The sequence below is a fragment of the Triturus cristatus genome, chromosome 2_2, assembly GCF_964204655.1.
Source record: "Triturus cristatus chromosome 2_2, aTriCri1.1, whole genome shotgun sequence".
NCBI lineage: Eukaryota > Metazoa > Chordata > Amphibia > Caudata > Salamandridae > Triturus > Triturus cristatus.
Window position 1 is genome coordinate 224,693,255 of NC_140582.1, and position 26,348 is coordinate 224,719,602.

General features: G+C 44.0%; 1 protein-coding gene across 1 annotated transcript in view; it reads left to right on the plus strand.

The window, feature by feature from the left end:
* SHOC1 (shortage in chiasmata 1) overlaps positions 1 to 26,348 on the plus strand; it is a 1,571,389-nt gene that overhangs the window by 914,908 nt on the left and 630,133 nt on the right. Inside the window, exon 18 of the mRNA XM_085643056.1 lies at positions 506 to 578. Coding sequence (XP_085499182.1) covers positions 506 to 578 — 73 coding nt within the window. The remainder of the gene's footprint in view (positions 1 to 505; positions 579 to 26,348) is intronic.

Consider the following 26,348-nt stretch of genomic DNA (forward strand, 5'->3'; position numbering starts at 1 on the left):
AAAAGCCTGCCGCAGTGAAAAGAACAAAGCAAAAAGTCATTGATTTCTGTATACAATGCATTTGTGAGATAAAAAAATGTAATGTGTGGTGTTAGGTGTACTTTCAAAATGTAAAATAGTCTCTCTTGCATTACTAATGCATACATTCAATGGAGGTAGATTTATATAGCCAACAATGTCCAGCGAGAGACCATTACTCTTCTGGATAGAGCTAAACCCCACTCTAACTACATTTTAAAGAATTGTTAAGAATAAACCTTTCAGACAGCTGCCCAGTCAAGCCAGACGAAAAAACAGAAGGAAAGTGGAGTTGAGGAGCTGAGGAGTTAGTGTGTCAATTAAAAAAAGGCAAAACAACCCTGCCAACCTGCCCCACCGAACTCCCCAAAAACATTTTTGCATCTTTTGCACATGGCAATGATGTTGTTCCAAACTAATTATGTGCCATCTAACAGAGAAAGTCTACAGTGTAGAAAATTATATTTCTTTCTTTTTCCTTTGTTAGGTATTAATAATAACAAGAATGGAAGCTGGCTATGTAAAATCTACGCTTGTTAGCATCCTGAACAAAGTTAAAGGTACACAATGTGTAGACTTATATCATACCTGAATTGTTCTAATGTTAGAGATTATGTTATGCAGTTTACAATAATTCTGGAATATAATAGGGAGGTGTCTACAAATGCATGAAAGCAAATAGCTTTACTGTGAGATAGTGCCTCGTTTTGCTCCATCACTCCAATTTCATGTTGACTTATACTGATGTGTTTTTTTTAACCTTGCACCCATGGGTACTGCTATCTAGGCCTCAGAGCATGTGCTCTGACCACTAAAACATGATAAAATCCTCATTTAGCATATTTAACTATCCAATAAGGCCACAGTATACGGTGTAAGAATATACCCCAATGGTATAGGAAGTTAAAGGTCACCTGTGAACTGCAGCACCTATTGTTCCATACAATAGGCTGAAAAGGAAAACGGGACTTCAGGCCTACATGTGTAACCTGAATATTGCAACTTTTAAACCTGCAGGCTGACCTGCCAAAATAAACCTTTTGACAAGAACGAAGCTCTACTTTTAAATATTAAATAAGTCACACTTAAGTAGGCTTTGTAGCCCACAAAGTAGGCCCTCATTACGATGTTGCGCGGACTTGCGTCCGCCCGACACCAATGTGGGAAAGGAAGCACCTGACCATGGGTCAGTGGTTCCCCAATCCCAATTATAATGTGACCGCACATAGTGCGGTCGGAAGCTTCCATTATTCAATGGGAGCTTGTGCGGTGGGCTAAAAATGCCCGCAGCACAAGCTCCCATTGAAAAATGGAAGTTTGTAAACAACCATGCACTGAGTGGCAGGCACCTCACAGTGCTTGCCACACGGTGCAGGGATGTTGAGGGGGGCACTATAGGGCAGTATGCTGAGGGCCTGGGGGGCCCCTGCCAGGGGACCCCAATGTCACTTTCTGGCAGCCTTTCCATGTAGTAAAACCCGACATGGAATGGCTGTCGGAAGCTGACATCATAATCCTGACAGTGGAAACTCCATCCTTAAGGGGTTATGGTGCCTTTCCGACAGACCGACTAGTTTCTTGAGCCCGTCGGAATTGTGTCGGATTCCCCCGCAGGTTTAAACTCCGACTGCTGTCATCCTAATATGGCGGTCGGACCTTAAACCTATCATGTGGGGCAGAGGTTTTCTGCCCAACATCGTGATGAGGGCCATAGTGTGTCTGGTAGTTACAAATAGACCCTGTAAGAATGTAACATTTGCATATTTCTAGTATGCTCAGCCTCCAAAAGCTATTTTCACTGTTAGTGCTGTAGCTGGTTCATCGGACGAAAAAGCTATAGTCTGGGTAATATGTTAATTTGACTCTATTTTATTTGGAATAAGCTACAGAGATGGTTAAGCCACCGTTTTACTATGTATAAAAAGTCCAATTCAGTGTTGAAGTTGGATCTTTGATAAATAAACAGCTGAAGTAACTTTTAATAAGTTATTCTTTTCCCGCCCGAAGCCCCAGCAAATTAATTAGCATTGGCCTGCCTGCTACTAGCTTGTTAGTGCTGCTTTGATGAGGTGTGAAATACTGCTCTCTCAGCAGAGACAATGACTTGGGCCTGGCAGGATGACTCGAGGATGAATGTGACCCAGGTTAACCCAGGCAGGGCAGTTCAAGAGTGCCTAGGAACTTCACTAACTTAAAAGGGACCAGAGGGAGACCTGTACTTTTATAGTTTAGTGATAAGGGAGGCATTGAAAAGATGGGGCTTTTGATCCCAAAACACATTTTTGCCTTTTGACTTTAGTTTCAGTGGAGGAGGAAGCTGACCCCAGAACTGGTCTGGAATGGTTGAGTGGGAGGGGGCTGCTCTCTACCTTAAGCATACCTATGGGTGTGTCACAAGCTCCATCTAGGGTCAGAAATGTATTTCATGTTGAATGTTACTGAAAATGGTGCATTGTGAGATAATTTGCAGTGAGGCAAACAGAATGTTTGCCCTTGTGAAACTTTTGCCTGTTGGTCAGGTAGTATCCAGGAGTCACCCTCTCCTACTAGCCAGTGAGGTGAAAAAAATTAATACCTCACCCCAACCTCCTCAGACCACTTTCTGGACCTGTGGCAGAACAGAACAGAAGAGGATTGTACCAGCTGTCTGTAACCAGGTACCCTGAACCTGCTTCCATGTGTACCCATGACTAAGAAGTGGGTTCCAGAGGTCAGTTGGATGACCTCCTGAGTAGCTACATGGACTTAATAAGCTGCAAGAGGCCTTTTTTTCCTGGAGTGACAAGTAGACCATTTGGAACTAGAACTGGAATGGGCCTTGCTGGAAGACTCTGCTGGGGTGTGTCCTGAGCCCTAAGTGCTGTCCCTGTGGACTTGTGATCCTTAAAGGTGACTAAGACGAGCTATCCTAGAAAGTCTGAAAAGATGGGACTTAGATCAAAATTTTGGACATCCAAAACCTCCAGAATTTAAGCAGCATATCTCGGCAAAGGTATCTGATTTCACAAGGACTTCATCAGATACAGCTTCACGTTTGCCTCGCTGGAAGATTTATAGTGACTATGTTTGAAGATAGAAATCTTCATGGCACAAAAAGTATTCACCTGATGAGAGGACTATAGTGGCTATGAAAGTTGAAATATCCTGCTCTGTGGTTTTCTCGCCAAAATCAACAGCTTAAGTGGGACCTCATCCAGCAGCTATCAGGATTAGAAGGGACTTCATTGTATACAAGCTTCAACCTTGCCCCACTGGAGGATTCCTACGTTCATAATTCAGACAAAAGGTAAACATTTTGACTGGGACGACCTGTTTGGTGTTTTTGACATTCGCTCTATTGTGGTTGGCCTGAAATTGTGCCTCAGTGCCAGTCAGCCACGAACAGTGATTTCTGATTGGCTCTTTACTTTTTTCTGGTGCTTTTTGCCCTCATACTTTAATAATTTATATCTCCTGTGCCCCTTACTGGATTTTTGTTGCTTTACTGTCATTTATTTCATTACATGTTTCTTAATTTTTAGAAATTGGCTGTTGGATTTATCTTGTATTGTTATTTTTATTTTTCGTCTATTTTAGAGTGGCTAAATACTTTTCACAATTTCCCAAGCTAAGCCCTTCTGCTCTGCGCCATAGCTACCAGAGGTTGAGCCTTGGTTTAAGTTATTTAAACTGTATGTTTCACCTTGGATTTTGGGACTTACTTCTTGGGTATGACTCACATCCTCCCCAGCTAAAAGCCCATTTTCAATTACCAATGGACATTTCTGGACTTGTCTTGTTCAATTAAGGTCTTTGCAAGAGAGTGTTGCCAACAGCAGAAAACTGTCCTATGCAAGGGATCCGCATATATCTGTGGTGCAGCTGCACGTGTATGCAGAGACACATGTCAAAGAAGACTGCTGACATATATCCGGAAATGGCACATGCACGGTACAATTGCCCTCTTTACATAATAATAAAGTGCATCGCAAAGACCATCTTATACGAAAATAGAAACACTAAAAAGACTGCTAAACGCATCCTGGAAGACCCTAAAAGGAACATGAGGGGCCGGTGCAGCAGAAAAACAGAAAAAAGAGAACAGAATACAGCTATTGTTTCAGCTGAAGCAACAAGGAGTACAGTTGTGACTAAGATAACGGAAAATCAAGTTCACACGTGCAGAACTGGACGTTCTAGTCAATCAGATTGTGAATGAACATAACCTTCAGTTTAGATGTATGCTGGCCAGCACATCCATCATCGTATACAAAAGTAAATGGGACGGTTGCAAAAAAAACAGTTGATGGGCAGAATGCTGAAAAATGTCATACATTCATCCCAGTACAGAGATCTGGGCCTAAATCCATTGTTTTTTGCCCCCATGCCATTCCAGTTTAGACCCAGCCACATGCAAATCAGTCTTGACCCTTTTCCCCATGAGAGCAGTCCAGCTCGAGCTGCCTGGACTGTTCACTTGAGGAACAGGTTCAAGACTGATTTGCATGTAGCTGGGTATAAGCTGGGGTGGCATGGTGAGCAAAAGAACGATGGCTTTAACCCAGATCTCTTGACTGGGATTGAACGTTTAATTTGCTCTACATTCAGTCCATCATCTGTGTGTCTTTTGCTTCTTCGCCCCCTGATAAAGCCAGATTCTTATCTGTCTTACCATAATCAAGAATCCTTTTAGGTCACCAGGATCTTTTTATCTGCTGCATAGTGTAGAGGGGAGTAATTTCAATCTTTAGTACATAATCAACAAAATCGATTTCGGACTCTAAAGGACCACTGACTCCGAATCTCAAATTTTAAGGATTTATTACAAAGCCAAAAATAATTGCACATACAGGCACCTCAACACGAGGTTAAGAAAATAAATGGGCACTAATACAGAAAAGAGTCTACGTAGGAGTCTCATCTGACTCAGAATAAGAAGAATAGTCAGTTCAAGAATCATTAAGCAAGCAATAACAGCTCCAATCTCTATATTAGAAGTCATTAACCTAAAAAGAAAATCAGTTAGTCTATCCCTACTCTATCGCTAAGGTGACATCACTACTTAGCATTTTCCTTTTCCAGGCATGAGGATAAAAGGTGTCAGAAGTGAAGACTTCCTTAGAAGTGCACTCACTTAGTCGGAGCTCGCTCTAAGATGCTCCTTCTAGCTCCCCCTCTAAACCTCCACTGCTCAACCCATGGGGCACTGTCCCTAACTCAAAATCCCAAAAACGTAGAACATGCCCTCCAGCACACCTCTTCAGACAGGTCTTCTCCCAGTAGTTTTCCTGTGCACCTTCTCCGCCGAAAGTATCATCCCTGCATTCCGGTATACTCCCATATCGGCTTCTCATGCCATCCTAACTCCTGAAACAAAGGGTTAGTTTCGCTAACGAGCTAGGTGTCCTTGCACCTGCAACAGAAACATGGGAACGAGAAACTTTCCACTTCTCTGAGATTTTCAAACATCCTTGAAATCCAAAGCCTTGCCAAGGGAAAACATTTTCGGCTTACCATATTTAGCTAACATAAGAAACGAACAGGCCTTTTTCTTAACATATATGCGATCAGGCCTTTATACAATTTAAACACACACTCCTATAATCACACTGTAAGCATTGATTTCATTATACTTCATATATGAGTAAGCAAACTACACGCGCAGACTTTAATATGTTACATGTTTAAACCTAATGCATCACATTGCACGAAATCCAATCATTATGCATTGACTAAAATACATTTTCAATTATCTACGACATTGAGCTTCATAAATGACATAATTACATTTCTAATTTGTTCTATTAAATGCTGCTTTAGTATTACAATTCTAAGGCACATGTTAATATGGCTCCATAAAATATGTGGGTGCGGACTAACAGTGAGTATGATGCACCCCTACAAATTTCAGAAATACATGGCGCTCTATCAGTTCCCCCCTTTGAAGACTAGTGTCATCACACCATTTCACAATTCCCTTGGAGAAAGAACCAACATAAACAGTACTTGTTGCCATCCTCCCCCGTCGGAGTCTGTCCATATTCTTAAGATTCTGATATTGACTGTCCTGCAGTCTGGCCATTCGCATTTCACTCGCTCTAAGAGCTCTCTCAACCCTGTTTCCTTTATAGCACTTATAGGCTCTGATAAATCCCCACAAGCAAACCACACAAACCACAACAATGATGAGTGGTCGTAACACAAAGCCAAGGAACCCCTTCCCTAAGCTGGCAAACCAACTTCCCACTCGACTAAATCCTTTACCAATCTTTTCCCACACACCCTCTTCAGTCAAATCCTCTATATCATGATGGATCGTAGTAATGTTGCTTATATATTTCTCCAGATCATTGCTATTGTCTGGAATATACGTGCAACGTTCCTGGACCTACAATAATTTACCGACACCGCCCTCTTTTGCTAATAACACATCTAAAGCAAGGCGGTTCTGCAAAACCATCGTCCTTATCGATAACATCTCTCCATCCACAAGTAGCAGTGACTTCGCCGTCTTCATTGACAACTCATCAACCACAGTCGGCAATCGTCTAATCTTCACATCATTCAAAACCACACCCATAGTCGGTATCATTGCTCCGAAAATATCTCCAATCACTGCTCCTGCACTCTCAGCTCTCTTCACTCTCGAGTGCTGTCTATTCTCCAAAAGCTCCAAATCCTCTGCATGGTAAATCTTCTGAAAAGTAATTCCCAATTAGCACATACCATACAAATTCGCAGGCAACCTGACATAAGCATTCTTTCCACACACATAATAAACAGTTGTAATCACTTGCACAGAATCTTGCATGGTAAAAATATGATCAAATGTACTCTGATCCACCGGGACTTTTTCATAGTAGGTCTGATAACATCTCACACAAAACATTCATCTCTGCTCCTTGTCCACTGCTATAGGACCATAACTCCCTCTAGCTCTGTGAGATCTTTCTTCTTCAGTCCAATCTACTGGACAATCTCCTGTATCTCATGTTTGTGTTAGTTTTCTATATTTATCTTCTACTTGATCTACAAACTTCTTTTCTACATCTTACAATGAACAGGTCAAGTTATGCCGTTGAGCATAAGCCGTATCTAGTTCCAAAGACGGTATGAAATACTTCTGAAGTCTGTCCTCTGACGTATAATAGTCGTACTTATTCAAATACTTGTAAGCTGGAACTTCGGGAAGCACTGCATCGTAATTGGAAAAGAAATACTCAAACTGACCTCTTTCATAAAAGATACTAAACAATAAACTACATGAAATTCCATACGTCAGTGGAAGATGGTGTTATCTGATGCCCTCGTCCACTGAGGCAGGTAACTGCATACATACATAGCAGTCCTTCGTATCCATTGCATCCACATACTCATATAGCAGCCTTGCATACGCATTAAGCTTAAAATCACCTTTAAACAAATCTACGTAAAATCTACGACTCTCTTCGATTAGTAAAGCTCTTTCAGCTCCTATGGTGACCTCCTTTTGGCTAGAAGTGGTAGGTGTAGGTGTTCCCTGTACATCCGCTTTCTGCTCATGTGAGACAATATATGAAGCTACAACTATTATAATTATAGAGACTATCACTCCACCTACAAGTGTACCTACTACTAATTTGGATCTACGATGGGTATCTCCAGCCTCCATGATTTTGCAGAGTTCTCAAAAGTTCTTGGTTTCAGCAGCAAACAATTAAGAGTCTCTTTCTCCTCCAAACGTCGCTTGCTAACCAGTTCGAACAATACTCCGAGAAGCTGGAAATCCCCTGACAATTTCAGTTCTTTATTTACACAGTCCACAAAAAGACTCCCCTACCCTCTCTCGTCTCCTCTGCGGAAAGTCCCTAAGTTTATTCTTCTTCCACTCGGGCCTAGGTTATCTTCTTTATAGACTTTTATATACAACAAGTTCACTTGCAGTCCAAAATAAGATCAGCTCCCAGAATCTCTAAAACATGTTGCAAAAGTTAAAGACGAAGAATGATCACTTAATGGGTCAGTGCCTCAAACCCAAACTTTGGAAAGACCAATCTTTGCAGTATCAGTTCACGGACTTTACTCAGAAGTGGGGGATTCGGACCCGTTAGTGTCAGTACTCCTTCGATTTCGAGACCTGGGACCACCAATCTCATGTCGATTTTCACGTTTGGAACCTTGCTGACCACAGTCACAAACTTCAACCTCCCTGAACTCACCACGCCGGACATCAGTCACAACATATGTCCACTCCGGGGTGATGTATCTCTGACACGGCACTCTTGCTCTCCTGGATCTTCTCAGACCTCCTCGAGCTTGTTCTTCGTCACTCTGTTCAGATTCGGACTTTTCAGAAACTGGAGCAAGATCTCTTTCAGGTGCCAACCTCAGGTTCAGCCGCCTCTGACTCAAGGGCCAAACCTCTTCTGCTCTCCCTCTGGGCACCCTGTGCACTACTTCCTTCTTCGACTGAATTTGACTCTACTCCACCCACAGCAATACTTTCTCCGTCTGAGTCAAATTCGGGGCTCTGATTGCCGCAACCCCCTTTAGCTCGATCCAGTGCACAACCAGCTGCGTCAGCAACCCTCACAGCTTGACTTACCCTCTCAGATGGCCCTGCCACCTCAGCTGGATTTTCATTCACGAGAGGGGCTGTTTCTTCCAAGGGTGCTGGGACTCTGCGGGTATGGGAGGCATGCACCCAGTTCGGCAACCCTTCACACTTCACTGCCGTATTCGTGACCAGTATTACCTGATACGGGCCATGCCACTGAACATCCAGGCAACTCTTCCTCACATGTTTACGAACAAGCACCCAATCTCCCGGACACAGGTCGTGGCACAGGTCACTTGAGGCTTTAACAGTTGCTACTTGCACCTGCCGAGACACAGGACGGACCACATCAGCCAGTCCTTTGCAGTAATCAAGAATCAAGTCATCAGTGATGCTAATTAGAGCGGTAGCAGGTATTGCTGGCAGTCGCATTGCCCTCCCCATCAGAATCTCGTGTGGTGATAACCCAGTTCTCCTGTCTGGAACACTGCAAAGACTCATAAGGACCAGGGGCAATGCATCAGGCCATTTCAGAGATGTCGAGGTGCACACTTTTGCCATTCGTGCTTTCAAAGTTCCATTAACCTGCACCACAATCCCAGAAGCCTCTGGTCGGTAGCTGCAATATAACCTCTGGTCCACATTCAATGCAGCACAGAGTAACTTCATGATCTCACTGTGGAACTGTGTCCCTCTATCTGATTCCAAAGAGGTCGGGAAACCGAACCTCGGGATAAGCTCCCTCAACAACAGTTTAGCTACAGTGAGAGTGTCACATCTACGTGTTGGATAAGCCTCCACCCATCTTGAGAAAACACATACCACAACTAAGATGTATCTTAACCCATTACATTTTGGCATCTCAATGAAATCTAACTGCATCCTATTGAAAGGTCCTCCCGACCTCCCAATGTGACTCAAAGTAACCACAGTCTTCTTTCCTGCAAATCATCTGTTGGCACGTAACACACCTCTGGCATACAGCTTCAGCAATCACACAAAACTTCGGATTATACCATGGCTGTCTAAACACTCACATCATTGCATCCCTGCCAAGATGTACCGCACCATGTATCAACCTTGACATTGGGCTCAACAAACTTTCCGGCAACACAGCTCGACCATCACTTGAGACCCAGGCATCCACATCTCCTTTCTCACATCCTGACCTTATCCAGCCATCTCATTCCTGGTCGGTAACCTCATCCTGCAATCGTTTTAGTTCCTCCCAAGTGTCTGCCATGGCTAACATCATGCTGAGCTCGGTTCTTTCTTGGCTCTCTCCAGTGTAACCTCCTGTAAATATGCATCCTTGTTCTGCACAAAATCGGGCAACTTCTCCTGCGTATTTATTACCCAACGTAACAAAATCAGTCCCTTTACCATGAGCAGAACATTTGACAACTGCAATTTCCTTTGGGCACTGCAATGCCTCTAACAACTGCCTCACATATTCCCCATTTCTGATGGGCGAACCAGAAGATGTCATGAAACTTCTCTGTGACCATAAGTGCCCGAAGTCATGAACCACAACAAACCCGTAGTGACTGTCAGTGTAGATTGTTATCGAATCTGATCAGCAGCCAAACAGGCACGGGTCAAAGCAATGATTTTAGCTACCTGTGCGGAGTGTACTCCTTCTAGACAAGCAGCTTCAACAACTCCAGTGATGGTACATACAGCAAACGCTGCTCTTACTCGACCAACATTGTCTCTTAAGCATGAACCGTCCACAGACAAAATTTCATCAGGATCAGGGAGTGGTTCATCGACAATGTCCGGTCTCGGTTTGGTGCATAGTTCAGTCACATCAAGACAATCTTCATCATCTGCATTTGGAATGGGCATCAATGTCGCAGGATTCAAAACAGAACACCTCTTCAAAGGCACATTTTCTGCGGCAAGTATGACTTGCTCATAGCATGTTAATCTGTTGTTTGTAAGGTGTTATGTTTTGATCCTCTGTAAGTGGATATCCCATGACAATACTCTCACACCTTTCAATGCTGACATCTGTTGCAGCAACAGATTTGATACATCCGGGCAACGCAGAAGCTACTGGATCTAAAGTAGCTGAAAAGTAAGCAACTGGTCTATGGATATGATTCTGAGTCAGAACTGACAACGCACAACCTTCTCTCTTGCAACAGAACAACAAGAAAGCCTTGTTGTAATCAGGCATTCCCAAAGCCGGAGCACAACACATGGCCTCTCTCAACTTCAAGAATAACATCAAACAGTCGTTGTCCCATGGTACCGGATCACTCACATGCTTGTGCGTCAGCCGCTGTAAAGGCTTCGCCTCAAACGAGAAGTTGGAAATCCATTGGCGACAGTAGCCAACCATCCCCAGGAACATTCTGACTTCTCTCTGTGTGGTAGGCACGGGCATGTTCATAATTGCCTCAATGCGATCTGGTAACACCTTCCTCTTGCCCTTCTCAATTCTGTGACCCTAATACTGCACTTCACTCAGACAGTACTGCAGTTTGTTCGGAGACACCTTGTGTCCATTCTTTGCCAAATGGTTCAGCAAAGTGATAGTATCAATCCTGCAAGCGTCTTCCGTTTCTGACGCGATAAGCAAGTCGTCAATGTATTGCACGAGAACTGAGTTCTGCGGCAACACAAGACTCTCAAAATTCTTCTTCAAGATCTGATTAAAGATCAATGGACTCTCCGTATACCCTTGAGGGATACGACACCACGTTAACACACGATTTTCCAGCCGGAAAGCAAAAAGAAATTGGCTTTCCTCATGAAGTGGTATCGAGAAGAATGCTTGACACTGGTCAATCACCGTAAACCATTCAGCTTCACATGGAATCTGAAACAAGATCACAGATGGATTCGGTACCACTGGACAACATGGAACAACTATCGTGTTGACCTTTAACAGGTCCTGCACGATCCTGAATTTCCCACTCGGTTTCTGTAGTCCCATGATAGGTGAATTACATGGGCTTCCCATAATCTCTTTCAGAATTCCCTGCTTGATCATGGACTCGATTATAGGTTTGATTCCTGCAATGGTCTCGGGTGACAAATTGCACTGGGGCGTCCTAGGAAATTCTACATTCTGATTGACCTGAATCTTCACTGGCTCTATAACTTTGATCAACCCAATTTCTTCTCCGGTGAAGCACCCACACCTCGTGTGACACAGAATCTCTCAGATCAAGTGGAAGCTCTTCCACTGTCAGCGCTGGGAATATCTCTATACACAAGTGCTGATTGGCAACTTTAAAGGTTGCATCATCATCCTTTATCTGTACTTCAACTCCCTTGGGTGTGCAATAGATGGTACGATTTAACTTGCACAGCAAATCTATACCTAACAGGCAAACTGGACTCGAGTCACACACCACAAACTGGTGTCGATCTCGGAAGGTTCCTATCCTCACAGGAATCGGCTCTGTTAACGGACTGGTCATTTTCTTATTCGCTACTCCAACAACTTGGATCAATTGTCCCGAGAGGGGTAGGTTAGGGACTTCTGCTGATCTTACAGTAGAACGGGTAGCACCAGTGTCAACCAAAAAGGTGGTAGGGTGACCATCAACATCTGCTTCCACAAATGGTCCCCTCTGGTCTACCTCCAAGACTGCTCCAAGTGTGCAGTCTTCCTCCCCTCTCACGTACCGTCATGCCAACGGGTCTGGGCTGAACTCATCATACCCTTCAAACAGAGGCATCTGTTGGTAAGTGCGAGTTCCCTGCTGAACCCTCGGTGGCTGAGGAACTTGTACCTGTGGACTGAACATCCCCCCTTTCATCGACCTTGGTCTAGTCACTGTAGGGACGGCTTCAGGTACAGGCACCTGAACTATCTCTACTTCCTGCTGAACTTGGTTAATCGGGTTCAAAGGGCACTCGCGTTTCCAATGTCCAATCTGGTGACAAAGATGACACGCAGTGGTCTTCATCAATGTCGCCACATCCACTCTTGTCTTGGGATCAACGGACTTTGCTCTTCCTTGACCTTGGACATTCTGGTTTCCACCTTGGTTATTTCCCTGTCTTCTTCCTAACGTCCCTCCATTAGGCTGAACTTGGGCTGTTTGCATCTGGACAAGCATCAGTTGTCTTTTAACTTCCTGTGTTTCGAATCTACCTCATCACTGCAGTATCTGGCATACCACAAGATTTCATCTACCGGCTTATTCTACCAGCAAATCAAATGTTGCTGTATCATGAGACTAACCTCTGGCCTCAATCCCAACACAAACTTTGAAACAAACTGTCCCATGTCCTTAGAGTCTAAGGCATCTTATCCACTGTACTGTTTGAATGCTTGCAAAAGCCGCTCATAATACTCGTGCACTGTCTCCTTTGGTTCTTGAACAGTCCGATCTATCTTAACCCAATCAATATCTTGAGGCGAGATTTTCAATTTTAACCATGTAATCACCTGCTCAAACTTTTTCGGAACTATGGGCGACGGACCATTTGTGACAGGATCCCTTTCGGGCTCTGAAGTCGGCTATTCAACGGCAACCTTGCATGCAGACCACAAATCCCTTGGAACCACGATGTCAAACAACGTGTTCAAATCAATCCACAACACTTTCGAGATTTTAACAAAGCGATCAACCTGCTTGTACCATTCTACAGGCTTCTCCCTCAACCGAGGAAAATCATTCGTGAATGCAGCCAAATCACCCCTACTCCAGGGCACATGCACGTACCCCCCATTTTTTACCTCTCGTGAAGGGTAATTCCCAACACCTAGCGTTCCTCTACCTGGAGGCGGCATCTCTCCTACAGTCCTTTTGGAACTCTTCTTCTTAGACCACCTTTCCGCCCATTTATCAAGCATGATCCATGCGACGCATCCCTACAATCAGATCTCTGATATATGTTTCTAGTCCTATGACCCTTTTCTCTTCCAGTTCTTGATCACTATACTGCAGCCTGTGGCTTCCTTGCAATGACTTCGTCTTAGATGGATCTACCTTGTATTTCTTGGCCAAATCAGTCAGTTTCTCATGTGCAGTCCTTGCCTTACGAGTCACATCCTTGGCTACAAAGAGCAACTCATCTTGTTCATAGATCTCAATCCTGTCCAAAGGCAAATTCCCACTGATTATCTCATCTACTTCTGCTTTCAACCTTACTACATCTAACATTCGTGCCCTCACGGCCCCTCTCAATGGTTCTCGATAAGGTGTTCCATTGCGTTCATTCCCCTCGCAGCTCTGATCTCTCGATCTACTCTCTTCTGACGTGTCCCTAGATCCTAATCTGATACCCGACTCATCTAGTTCACCATTTCCTGCTATTCTACCATTCTGATTCCTCACAGGTGGTACCCACATCCTCAGATCTGATCTTGACTCGGCCAAAGACCTTGGTCTTACCGGTCTCATATCCACCTGTCCCCTAGAGGAGTCTGCGGTGGCTGGCAATGGCAAACTCCATTCTATCGGTCTCGGGGCTTTGTCCATCTTGCTCACTGTAGCATTCCCTTCAGCAATATTTCTTGGTCCAGCAGTTGACTGTGCTAGACTACCAACTTTCTCTTAGTCTGGGTTATAGACTGAAACTATAGGTCCAATAGTAATCGGTACCTTTAAAGCATCCGGTAACCTCACACCTCTCGCAGCTTCTGTACTCCCTACGGGCTGAATTCTCATGTTGTCCGTTCCTGTCGAGATTTTCCCTTCTACTCTCACATCAGGCTGAATCTGTAGTCCACTAGTCCCTTCTGCTGGAGCCGACTTTCCTTCATAGGAATCTGGATTGAACGAAGACGGTCTTTCCGACAACAACCTCTCTACCAAACTGTCATCCGTATCACTATCATCCTCTTTTATGCTCTTTGCCTTCGCACTTTCGGTTTTCTCTTGTAGTGGGTACAATCCACCCCCCTCAATCGTTTCCACTCTCCACCTTTTCTCTAGTGCATCCCACCTACCATCTTGGAATGCCCTAATTGACTTCTTCACTCTTTCCTGAATTCTGTCTCTTTTCCTGTAATACGCTGCTCTGATCCATGCATGTAGTGCCTCAAACTGGGTTGGTCTAGGCAAAGGTCTCAAGGAAAACATCACAGATTTTAGCTGATACAACACATCCAACCTGAAAGTACCATATCGTGGGAAAGTCAGTCCTCCCTCACCGTGAGTCATCTTATGCCAATTTTCAAGCCAAATTATAGTATGCAATCCCACATTCTTTGCCATATAATGTGCTGGAGTATCCTCTGGAGGGGCTTCTTCCCCCCCACGAGTAACCACATGTCTGTCACCTCTACACAATTCTCGAAGAACCTCAAAACATTTCATGATGAACAAATTTTTGATCGCGCACAATATTTCCGTTCACTTCCTGATGTCAATCCACCAATAGCAGCGTGACTCACACCAACCGACCTATCGCAGCGCGACACCTTCTGACGCCACACTTCCTCCGCTCGCAGCAGTTCCCCTCCTTCACAATTCGCTTCTCACTCTTGTATTCGTCCCATTCACGCTCTGAAGTAATTATCTGTCCACGAAACGACCGTACAATCACTTCTCTGACTGCCTATAACAGCCTCTCGAAATTGTTGACCTCAAACCTGGCAACTGTCTGTCCGCGAAATGACCGGACAATCGCCTCAACTGACAGGTTTCAAACGTTCAAAGTTCCACATACAACAACCCACGACCAGCGTCGGTTACTCACACGCTCACACATTGGCTCCCCCTATCTCGTTCTGGGTAATCGATGACGTCTCACAATTCCCCTCTCAATGGTCAACAAAGTCTACCTTGGGTTTCTTCTACACCACAGCTTCTCAGACAACTCGTCGAGCCTAAGAATCCCCAGGCTGCGCACGCTCACAACCTGATCTCACAATCACTCAACTCTCATTCCAACTCCGCAAGACATCACACAATCAAATCAACCCCGCAATCCACAACGCATCACCCTATTCATACTCACTCTACCACGAACTGCTGCTTTCCGCCGCACCGCTACTCTCCGTCCGTCTCCATCAGCTGCCGTCGTCTGCCGCTCACCATCCAATGGGTCACCATCAATCAAATTCTATGGGCCTCTAAAATCTCTTATCTTGATCTAGATCTCCCCTCACTATCAGAGATAACCATCCTACTCTGCTACCAACTGATAAAGCCGGATTCTTATCTGTCTTACCATCATCAAGAATCCTTTTAGGTCGCCAGGATCTTTTTATCTGCTAAATAGTGTAGAGGGGGGGAATTTCAATCTTTAGTACATAATCAACAAAATCGATTTCGGACTCTCAAGGACCACTGACTCCGAATCTCAAATTTTAACGATTTATTACAAAGCCCAAAATAATTGCACATACAGGTACCTCAACACGAAGTTAAGAAAATAAATGGGCACTAATACAAAAAAGAGTCTATGTAGGAGTCTCATCCGACTAAGAATAAGAAGAATAGTCAGTTCAAGAATCATTAAGCAAGCAATAACAGCTCCAATCTCTATATTAGAAGTCATTAACCTAAAAAGAAAATCAGTTAGTCTATCCCTACTCTACTGTTATGCAGTTTACAATAATTCTGGAAAATAATAGGGAGGTGTCTACAAATGCATGAAAGCAAATAGCTTTACTGTGAGATAGTGCCTCGTTTTGCTCCATCACTCCAATTTCATGTTGACTTATACTGATGTGTTTTTTTTAACCTTGCACCCATGGGTACTGCTATCTAGGCCTCAGACCACTAAAACATGATAAAATCCTCATTTAGCATATTTAACTATCCAATAAGGCCACAGTATACAGTGTAAGAATATACCCCAATGGTATAGGAAGTTAAAGGTCACCTGTGAACTGCAGCACCTATTGTTCCATACAATAGGCTGAAAAGGAAAACGTGACTTCAGGCCTACATGTGTAACCTGAATATTGCAACTTTTAAACCTGCAGGCTGACCTGCCAAAATAAACCTTTTGACAAGAACGAAGCTCTACTTTTAAATATTAAATAAGTAACACTTAAGTAGGCTTTGTAGCCCACAAAGTAGGCCCTCATTACGATGTTGCGCGGACTTGCGTCCGCCCGACACCAATGTGGGAAAGGAAGCACCTGACCATGGGTCAGTGGTTCCCCAATCCCAATTATAATGTGACCGCACATAGTGCGGTCGGAAGCTTCCATTATTCAATGGGAGCTTGTGCGGTGGGCTAAAAATGCCCGCAGCACAAGCTCCCATTGAAAAATGGAAGTTTGTAAACAACCATGCACTGAGTGGCAGGCACCTCACAGTGCTTGCCACACGGTGCAGGGATGTTGAGGGGGGCACTATAGGGCAGTATGCTGAGGGCCTGGGGGGCCCCTGCCAGGGGACCCCAATGTCACTTTCTGGCAGCCTTTCCATGTAGTAAAACCCGACATGGAATGGCTGTCGGAAGCTGGCATCATAATCCTGACAGTGGAAACTCCGTCCTTAAGGGGTTATGGTGCCTTTCCGACAGACCGACTAGTTTCTTGAGCCCGTCGGAATTGTGTCGGATTCCCCCGCAGGTTTAAACTCCGACTGCTGTCATCCTAATATGGCGGTCGGACTTTAAACCTATCATGTGGGGCAGAGGTTTTCTGCCCAACATCGTGATGAGGGCCATAGTGTGTCTGGTAGTTACAAATAGACCCTGTAAGAATGTAACATTTGCATATTTCTAGTATGCTCAGCCTCCAAAAGCTATTTTCACTGTTAGTGCTGTAGCTGGTTCATCGGACGAAAAAGCTATAGTCTGGGTAATATGTTAATTTGACTCTATTTTATTTGGAATAAGCTACAGAGATGGTTAAGCCACCGTTTTACTATGTATAAAAAGTCCAATTCAGTGTTGAAGTTGGATCTTTGATAAATAAACAGCTGAAGTAACTTTTAATAAGTTATTCTTTTCCCGCCCGAAGCCCCAGCAAATTAATTAGCATTGGCCTGCCTGCTACTAGCTTGTTAGTGCTGCTTTGATGAGGTGTGAAATACTGCTCTCTCAGCAGAGACAATGACTTGGGCCTGGCAGGATGATTCGAGGATGAATGTGACCCAGGTTAACCCAGGCAGGGCAGTTCAAGAGTGCCTAGGAACTTCACTAACTTAAAAGGGACCAGAGGGAGACCTGTACTTTTATAGTTTAGTGATAAGGGAGGCATTGAAAAGATGGGGCTTTTGATCCCAAAACACATTTTTGCCTTTTGACTTTAGTTTCAGTGGAGGAGGAAACTGACCCCAGAACTGGTCTGGAATGGTTGAGTGGGAGGGGACTGCTCTCTACCTTAAGCATACCTATGGGTGTGTCACAAGCTCCATCTAGGGTCAGAAATGTATTTCATGTTGAATGTTACTGAAAATGGTGCATTGTGAGATAATTTGCAGTGAGGCAAACAGAATGTTTGCCCTTGTGAAACTTTTGCCTGTTGGTCAGGTAGTATCCAGGAGTCACCCTCTCCTACTAGCCAGTGAGGTGAAAAAAATTAATACCTCACCCCAACCTCCTCAGACCACTTTCTGGACCTGTGGCAGAACAGAACAGAAGAGGATTGTACCAGCTGTCTGTAACCAGGTACCCTGAACCTGCTTCCATGTGTACCCATGACTAAGAAGTGGGTTCCAGAGGTCAGTTGGATGACCTCCTGAGTAGCTACATGGACTTAATAAGCTGCAAGAGGCCTTTTTTTCCTGGAGTGACAAGTAGACCATTTGGAACTGGAACTGGACTGGGCCTTGCTGGAAGACTCTGCTGGGGTGTGTCCTGAGCCCTAAGTGCTGTCCCTGTGGACTTGTGATCCTTAAAGGTGACAAAGACAAGCTATCCTAGAAAGTCTGAAAAGATGGGACTTAGATCAAAATTTTGGACATCCAAAACCTCCAGAATTTAAGCAGCATATCTCGGCAAAGGTATCCGATTTCACAAGGACTTCATTAGATACAGCTTCACGTTTGCCTCGCTGGAAGATTTATAGTGACTATGTTTGAAGATAGAAATCTTCATGGCACAAAAAGTATTCACCTGATGAGAGGACTATAGTGGCTATGAAAGTTGAAATATCCTGCTCTGTGGTTTTCTCGCCAAAATCAACAGCTTAAGTGGGACCTCATCCAGCAGCTATCAGGATTAGAAGGGACTTCATTGTATACAAGCTTCAACCTTGCCCCACTGGAGGATTCCTACGTTCATAATTCAGACAAAAGGTAAACATTTTGACTAGGACGACCTGCTTGGTGTTTTTGACATTCGCTCTATTGTGGTTGGCCTGAAATTGTGCCTCAGTGCCAGTCAGCCACGAACAGTGATTTCTGATTGGCTCTTTACTTTTTTCTGGTGCTTTTTGCCCTCATACTTTAATAATTTATATCTCCTGTGCCCCTTACTGGATGTTTGTTGCTTTACTGTCATTTATTTCATTACATGTTTCTTAATTTTTAGAAATTGGCTGTTGGATTTATCTTGTATTGTTATTTTTATTTTTCGTCTATTTTAGAGTGGCTAAATACTTTTCACAATTTCCCAAGCTAAGCCCTTCTGCTCTGCGCCATAGCTACCAGAGATTGAGCCTTGGTTTAAGTTATTTAAACTGTATGTTTCACCTTGGATTTTGGGACTTACTTCTTGGGTATGACTCACATCCTCCCCAGCTAAAAGCCCATTTTCAATTACCAATGGACATTTCTAGACTTGTCTTGTTCAATTAAGGTCTTTGCAAGAGAGTGTTGGCAACAGCAGAAAACTGTCCTATGCAAGGGATCCGCATATATCTGTGGTGCAGCTGCACGTGTATGCAGAGACACATGTCAAAGAAGACTGCTGACATATATCCGGAAATGGCACATGCACGGTACAATTGCCCTCTTTACATAATAATAAAGTGCATCGCAAAGACCATCTTATACGAAAATAGAAACACTAAAAAGACTGCTAAACGCATCCTGGAAGACCCTAAAAGGAACATGAGGGGTCGGTGCAGCAGAAAAACAGAAAAAAGAGAACAGAATACAGCTATTGTTTCAGCTGAAGCAACAAGGAGTACAGTTGTGACTAAGATAACGGAAAATCAAGTTCACACGTGCAGAACTGGACGTTCTAGTCAATCAGATTGTGAATGAACATAACCTTCAGTTTAGATGTATGCTGGCCAGCACATCCATCATCGTATACAAAAGTAAATTGGACGGTTGCAAAAAAAACAGTTGATGGGCAGAATGCTGAAAAATGTCATACATTCATCCCAGTACAGAGATCTGGGCCTAAATCCATTGTTTTTTGCCCCCATGCCATTCCAGTTTAGACCCAGCCACATGCAAATCAGTCTTGACCCTTTTCCCCATGAGAGCAGTCCAGCTCGAGCTGCCTGGACTGTTCACTTGAGGAACAGGTTCAAGACTGATTTGCATGTAGCTGGGTATAAGCTGGGGTGGCATGGTGAGCAAAAGAACGATGGCTTTAACCCAGATCTCTTGACTGGGATTGAACGTTTAATTTGCTCTACATTCAGTCCATCATCTGTGTGTCTTTTGCTTCTTCGCCCCCTGATAAAGCCAGATTCTTATCTGTCTTACCATAATCAAGAATCCTTTTAGGTCACCAGGATCTTTTTATCTGCTGCATAGTGTAGAGGGGAGTAATTTCAATCTTTAGTACATAATCAACAAAATCGATTTCGGACTCTAAAGGACCACTGACTCCGAATCTCAAATTTTAAGGATTTATTACAAAGCCAAAAATAATTGCACATACAGGCACCTCAACACGAGGTTAAGAAAATAAATGGGCACTAATACAGAAAAGAGTCTACGTAGGAGTCTCATCTGACTCAGAATAAGAATAATAGTCAGTTCAAGAATCATTAAGCAAGCAATAACAGCTCCAATCTCTATATTAGAAGTCATTAACCTAAAAAGAAAATTAGTTAGTCTATCCCTACTCTATCGCTAAGGTGACATCCCTACTTAGCATTTTCCTTTTCCAGGCATGAGGATAAAAGGTGTCAGAAGTGAAGACTTCCTTAGAAGTGCACTCACTTACTCGGACCTGCTCTAAGATGCTCCTTCTAGCTCCCCCTCTAAACCTCCACTGCTCAACCCATGGGGCACTGTCCCTAACTCAAAATCCCAAAAACGTAGAACATGCCCTCCGGCACACCTCTTCAGACAGGTCTTCTCCCAGTAGTTTTCCTGTGCACCTTCTCCGCCGAAAGTATCATCCCTGCATTCCGGTATACTCCCATATCGGCTTCTCATGCCATCCTAACTCCTGAAACAAAGGGTTAGTTTCGCTAACGAGCTAGGTGTCCTTGCACCTGCAACAGAAACATGGGAACGAGAAACTTTCCACTTCTCTGAGATTTTCAAACATCCTTGAAATCCAAAGCCTTACCAAGGGAAAACATTTTCGGCTTACCATATTTAGCTAACATAAGAAACGAACAGGCCTTTTTCTTAACATATATGCGATCAGGCCTTTACACAATTTAAACACACACTCCTATAATCACACTGGAAGCATTGATTTCATTATACTTCATATATGAGTAAGCAAACTACACGCGCAGACTTTAATATGTTACACGTTTAAACCTAATGCATCACATTGCACGAAATCCAATCATTATGCATTGACTAAAATACATTTTCAATTATCTACGACATTGAGCTTCATAAATGACATAATTACATTTCTAATTTGTTCTATTAAATGCTGCTTTAGTATTACAATTCTAAGGCACATGTTAATATGGCTCCATTAAATATGTGGGTGCGGACTAACAGTGAGTATGATGCACCCCTACAAATTTCAGAAATACATGGCGCTCTATCAGTTCCCCCCTTTGAAGACTAGTGTCATCACACCATTTCACAATTCCCTTGGAGAAAGAACCAACATAAACAGTACTTGTTGCCATCCTCCCCCGTCGGAGTCTCTCCATTTTCTTAAGATTCTGATATTGACTGTCCTGCAGTCTGGCCATTCGCATTTCACTCGCTCTAAGAGCTCTCTCAACCCTGTTTCCTTTATACCACTTATAGGCTCTGATAAATCCCCACAAGCAAACCACACAAACCACAACAATGATGAGTGGTCGTAACACAAAGCCAAGGAACCCCTTTCCTAAGCTGGCAAACCAACTTCCCACTCGACTAAATCCTTTACCAATCTTTTCCCACACACCCTCTTCAGTCAAATCCTCTATATCATGATGGATCGTAGTAATGTTGCTTATATATTTCTCCAGATCATTGCTATTGTCTGGAATATACGTGCAACGTTCCTGGACCTACAATAATTTACAGACACCGCCCTCTTTTGCTAATAACACATCTAAAGCAAGGCGGTTCTGCAAAACCATCGTCCTTATCGATAACATCTCTCCATCCACAAGTAGCAGTGACTTCGCCGTCTTCATTGACAACTCATCAACCACAGTCGGCAATCGTCTAATCTTCACATCATTCAAAACCACACCCATACTCGGTATCATTGCTCCGAAAATATCTCCAATCACTGCTCCTGCACTCTCAGCTCTCTTCACTCTCGAGTGCTGTCTATTCTCCAAAAGCTCCAAATCCTCTGCATGGTAAATCTTCTGAAAAGTAATTCCCAATTAGCACATACCATACAAATTCGCAGGCAACCTGACATAAGCATTCTTTCCACACACATAATAAACAGTTGGAATCACTTGCACAGAATCTTGCATGGTAAAAATATGATCAAATGTACTCTGATCCACCGGGACTTTTTCATAGTAGGTCTGATAACATCTCACACAAAACATTCATCTCTGCTCCTTGTCCACTGCTATAGGACCATAACTCCCTCTAGCTCTGTGAGATCTTTCTTCTTCAGTCCAATCTACTGGACAATCTCCTGTATCTCATGTTTGTGTTAGTTTTCTATATTTATCTTCTACTTGATCTACAAACTTCTTTTCTACATCTTACAATGAACAGGTCAAGTTATGCCGTTGAGCATAAGCCGTATCTAGTTCCAAAGACGGTATGAAATACTTCTGAAGTCTGTCCTCTGACGTATAATAGTCGTACTTATTCAAATACTTGTAAGCTGGAACTTCGGGAAGCACTGCATCGTAATTGGAAAAGAAATACTCAAACTGACCTCTTTCATAAAAGATACTAAACAATAAACTACATGAAATTCCATACGTCAGTGGAAGATGGTGTTATCTGATGCCCTCGTCCACTGAGGCAGGTAACTGCATACATACATAGCAGTCCTTCGTATCCATTGCATCCACATACTCATATAGCAGCCTTGCATACGCATTAAGCTTAAAATCACCTTTAAACAAATCTACGTAAAATCTACGACTCTCTTCGATTAGTAAAGCTCTTTCAGCTCCTATGGTGACCTCCTTTTGGCTAGAAGTGGTAGGTGTAGGTGTTCCCTGTACATCCGCTTTCTGCTCATGTGAGACAATATATGAAGCTACAACTATTATAATTATAGAGACTATCACTCCACCTACAAGTGTACCTACTACTAATTTGGATCTACGATGGGTATCTCCAGCCTCCATGATTTTGCAGAGTTCTCAAAAGTTCTTGGTTTCAGCAGCAAACAATTAAGAGTCTCTTTCTCCTCCAAACGTCGCTTGCTAACCAGTTCGAACAATACTCCGAGAAGCTGGAAATCCCCTGACAATTTCAGTTCTTTATTTACACAGTCCACAAAAAGACTCCCCTACCCTCTCTCGTCTCCTCTGCGGAAAGTCCCTAAGTTTATTCTTCTTCCACTCGGGCCTAGGTTATCTTCTTTATAGACTTTTATATACAACAAGTTCACTTGCAGTCCAAAATAAGATCAGCTCCCAGAATCTCTAAAACATGTTGCAAAAGTTAAAGACGAAGAATGATCACTTAATGGGTCAGTGCCTCAAACCCAAACTTTGGAAAGACCAATCTTTGCAGTATCAGTTCACGGACTTTACTCAGAAGTGGGGGATTCGGACCCGTTAGTGTCAGTACTCCTTCGATTTCGAGACCTGGGACCACCAATCTCATGTCGATTTTCACGTTTGGAACCTTGCTGACCACAGTCACAAACTTCAACCTCCCTGAACTCACCACGCCGGGCATCAGTCACAACATATGTCCACTCCGGGGTGATGTATCTCTGACACGGCACTCTTGCTCTCCTGGATCTTCTCAGACCTCCTCGAGCTTGTTCTTCGTCACTCTGTTCAGATTCGGACTTTTCAGAAACTGGAGCAAGATCTCTTTCAGGTGCCAACCTCAGGTTCAGCCGCCTCTGACTCAAGGGCCAAACCTCTTCTGCTCTCCCTCTGGGCACCCTGTGCACTACTTCCTTCTTCGACTGAATTTGACTCTACTCCACCCACAGCAATACTTTCTCCGTCTGAGTCAAATTCGGGGCTCTGATTGCCGCAACCCCCTTTAGCTCGATCCAGTGCACAACCAGCTGCGTCAGCAACCCTCACAGCTTGACTTACCCTCTCAGATGGCCCTGCCACCTCAGCTGGATTTTCATTCACGAGAGGGGCTGTTTCTTCCAAGGGTGCTGGGACTCTGCGGGTATGGGAGGCATGCACCCAGTTCGGCAACCCTTCACACTTCACTGCCGTATTCGTGACCAGTATTACCTGATACGGGCCATGCCACTGAACATCCAGGCAACTCTTCCTCACATGTTTACGAACAAGCACCCAATCTCCCGGACACAGGTCGTGGCACAGGTCACTTGAGGCTTTAACAGTTGCTACTTGCACCTGCCGAGACACAGGACGGACCACATCAGCCAGTCCTTTGCAGTAATCAAGAATCAAGTCATCAGTGATGCTAATTAGAGCGGTAGCAGGTATTGCTGGCAGTCGCATTGCCCTCCCCATCAGAATCTCGTGTGGTGATAACCCAGTTCTCCTGTCTGGAACACTGCAAAGACTCATAAGGACCAGGGGCAATGCATCAGGCCATTTCAGAGATGTCGAGGTGCACATTTTTGCCATTCGTGCTTTCAAAGTTCCATTAACCTGCACCACAATCCCAGAAGCCTCTGGTCGGTAGCTGCAATATAACCTCTGGTCCACATTCAATGCAGCACAGAGTAACTTCATGATCTCACTGTGGAACTGTGTCCCTCTATCTGATTCCAAAGAGGTCGGGAAACCGAACCTCGGGATAAGCTCCCTCAACAACAGTTTAGCTACAGTGAGAGTGTCACATCTACGTGTTGGATAAGCCTCCACCCATCTTGAGAAAACACATACCACAACTAAGATGTATCTTAACCCATTACATTTTGGCATCTCAATGAAATCTAACTGCATCCTATTGAAAGGTCCTCCCGACCTCCCAATGTGACTCAAAGTAACCACAGTCTTCTTTCCTGCGAATCATCTGTTGGCACGTAACACACCTCTGGCATACAGCTTCAGCAATCACACAAAACTTCGGATTATACCATGGCTGTCTAAACACTCACATCATTGCATCCCTGCCAAGATGTACCGCACCATGTATCAACCTTGACATTGGGCTCAACAAACTTTCCGGCAACACAGCTCGACCATCACTTGAGACCCAGGCATCCACATCTCCTTTCTCACATCCTGACCTTATCCAGCCATCTCATTCCTGGTCGGTAACCTCATCCTGCAATCGTTTTAGTTCCTCCCAAGTGTCTGCCATGGCTAACATCATGCTGAGCTCGGTTCTTTCTTGGCTCTCTCCAGTGTAACCTCCTGTAAATATGCATCCTTGTTCTGCACAAAATCGGGCAACTTCTCCTGTGTATTTATTACCCAACGTAACAAAATCAGTCCCTTTACCATGAGCAGAACATTTGACAACTGCAATTTCCTTTGGGCACTGCAATGCCTCTAACAACTGCCTCACATATTCCCCATTTCTGATGGGCGAACCAGAAGATGTCATGAAACTTCTCTGTGACCATAAGTGCCCGAAGTCATGAACCACAACAAACCCGTAGTGACTGTCAGTGTAGATTGTTATCGAATCTGATCAGCAGCCAAACAGGCACGGGTCAAAGCAATGATTTTAGCTACCTGTGCGGAGTGTACTCCTTCTAGACAAGCAGCTTCAACAACTCCAGTGATGGTACATACAGCAAACGCTGCTCTTACTCGACCAACATTGTCTCTTAAGCATGAACCGTCCACAGACAAAATTTCATCAGGATCAGGGAGTGGTTCATCGACAATGTCCGGTCTGGGTTTGGTGCATAGTTCAGTCACATCAAGACAATCTTCATCATCTGCATTTGGAATGGGCATCAATGTCGCAGGATTCAAAACAGAACACCTCTTCAAAGGCACATTTTCTGCGGCAAGTATGACTTGCTCATAGCGTGTTAATCTGTTGTTTGTAAGGTGTTATGTTTTGATCCTCTGTAAGTGGATATCCCATGACAATACTCTCACACCTTTCAATGCTGACATCTGTTGCAGCAACAGATTTGAGACATCCGGGCAACGCAGAAGCTACTGGATCTAAAGTAGCTGAAAAGTAAGCAACTGGTCTATGGAACTGACAACGCACAACCTTCTCTCTTGCAACAGAACAACAAGAAAGCCTTGTTGTAATCAGGCATTCCCAAAGCCGGAGCACAACACATGGCCTCTCTCAACTTCAAGAATGACATCAAACAGTCGTTGTCCCATGGTACCGGATCACTCACAAGCTTGTGCGTCAGCCGCTGTAAAGGCTTCGCCTCAAACGAGAAGTTGGGAATCCATTGGCGACAGTAGCCAACCATCCCCAGGAACATTCTGACTTCTCTCTGTGTGGTAGGCACGGGCATGTTCATAATTGCCTCAATGCGATCTGGTAACACCTTCCTC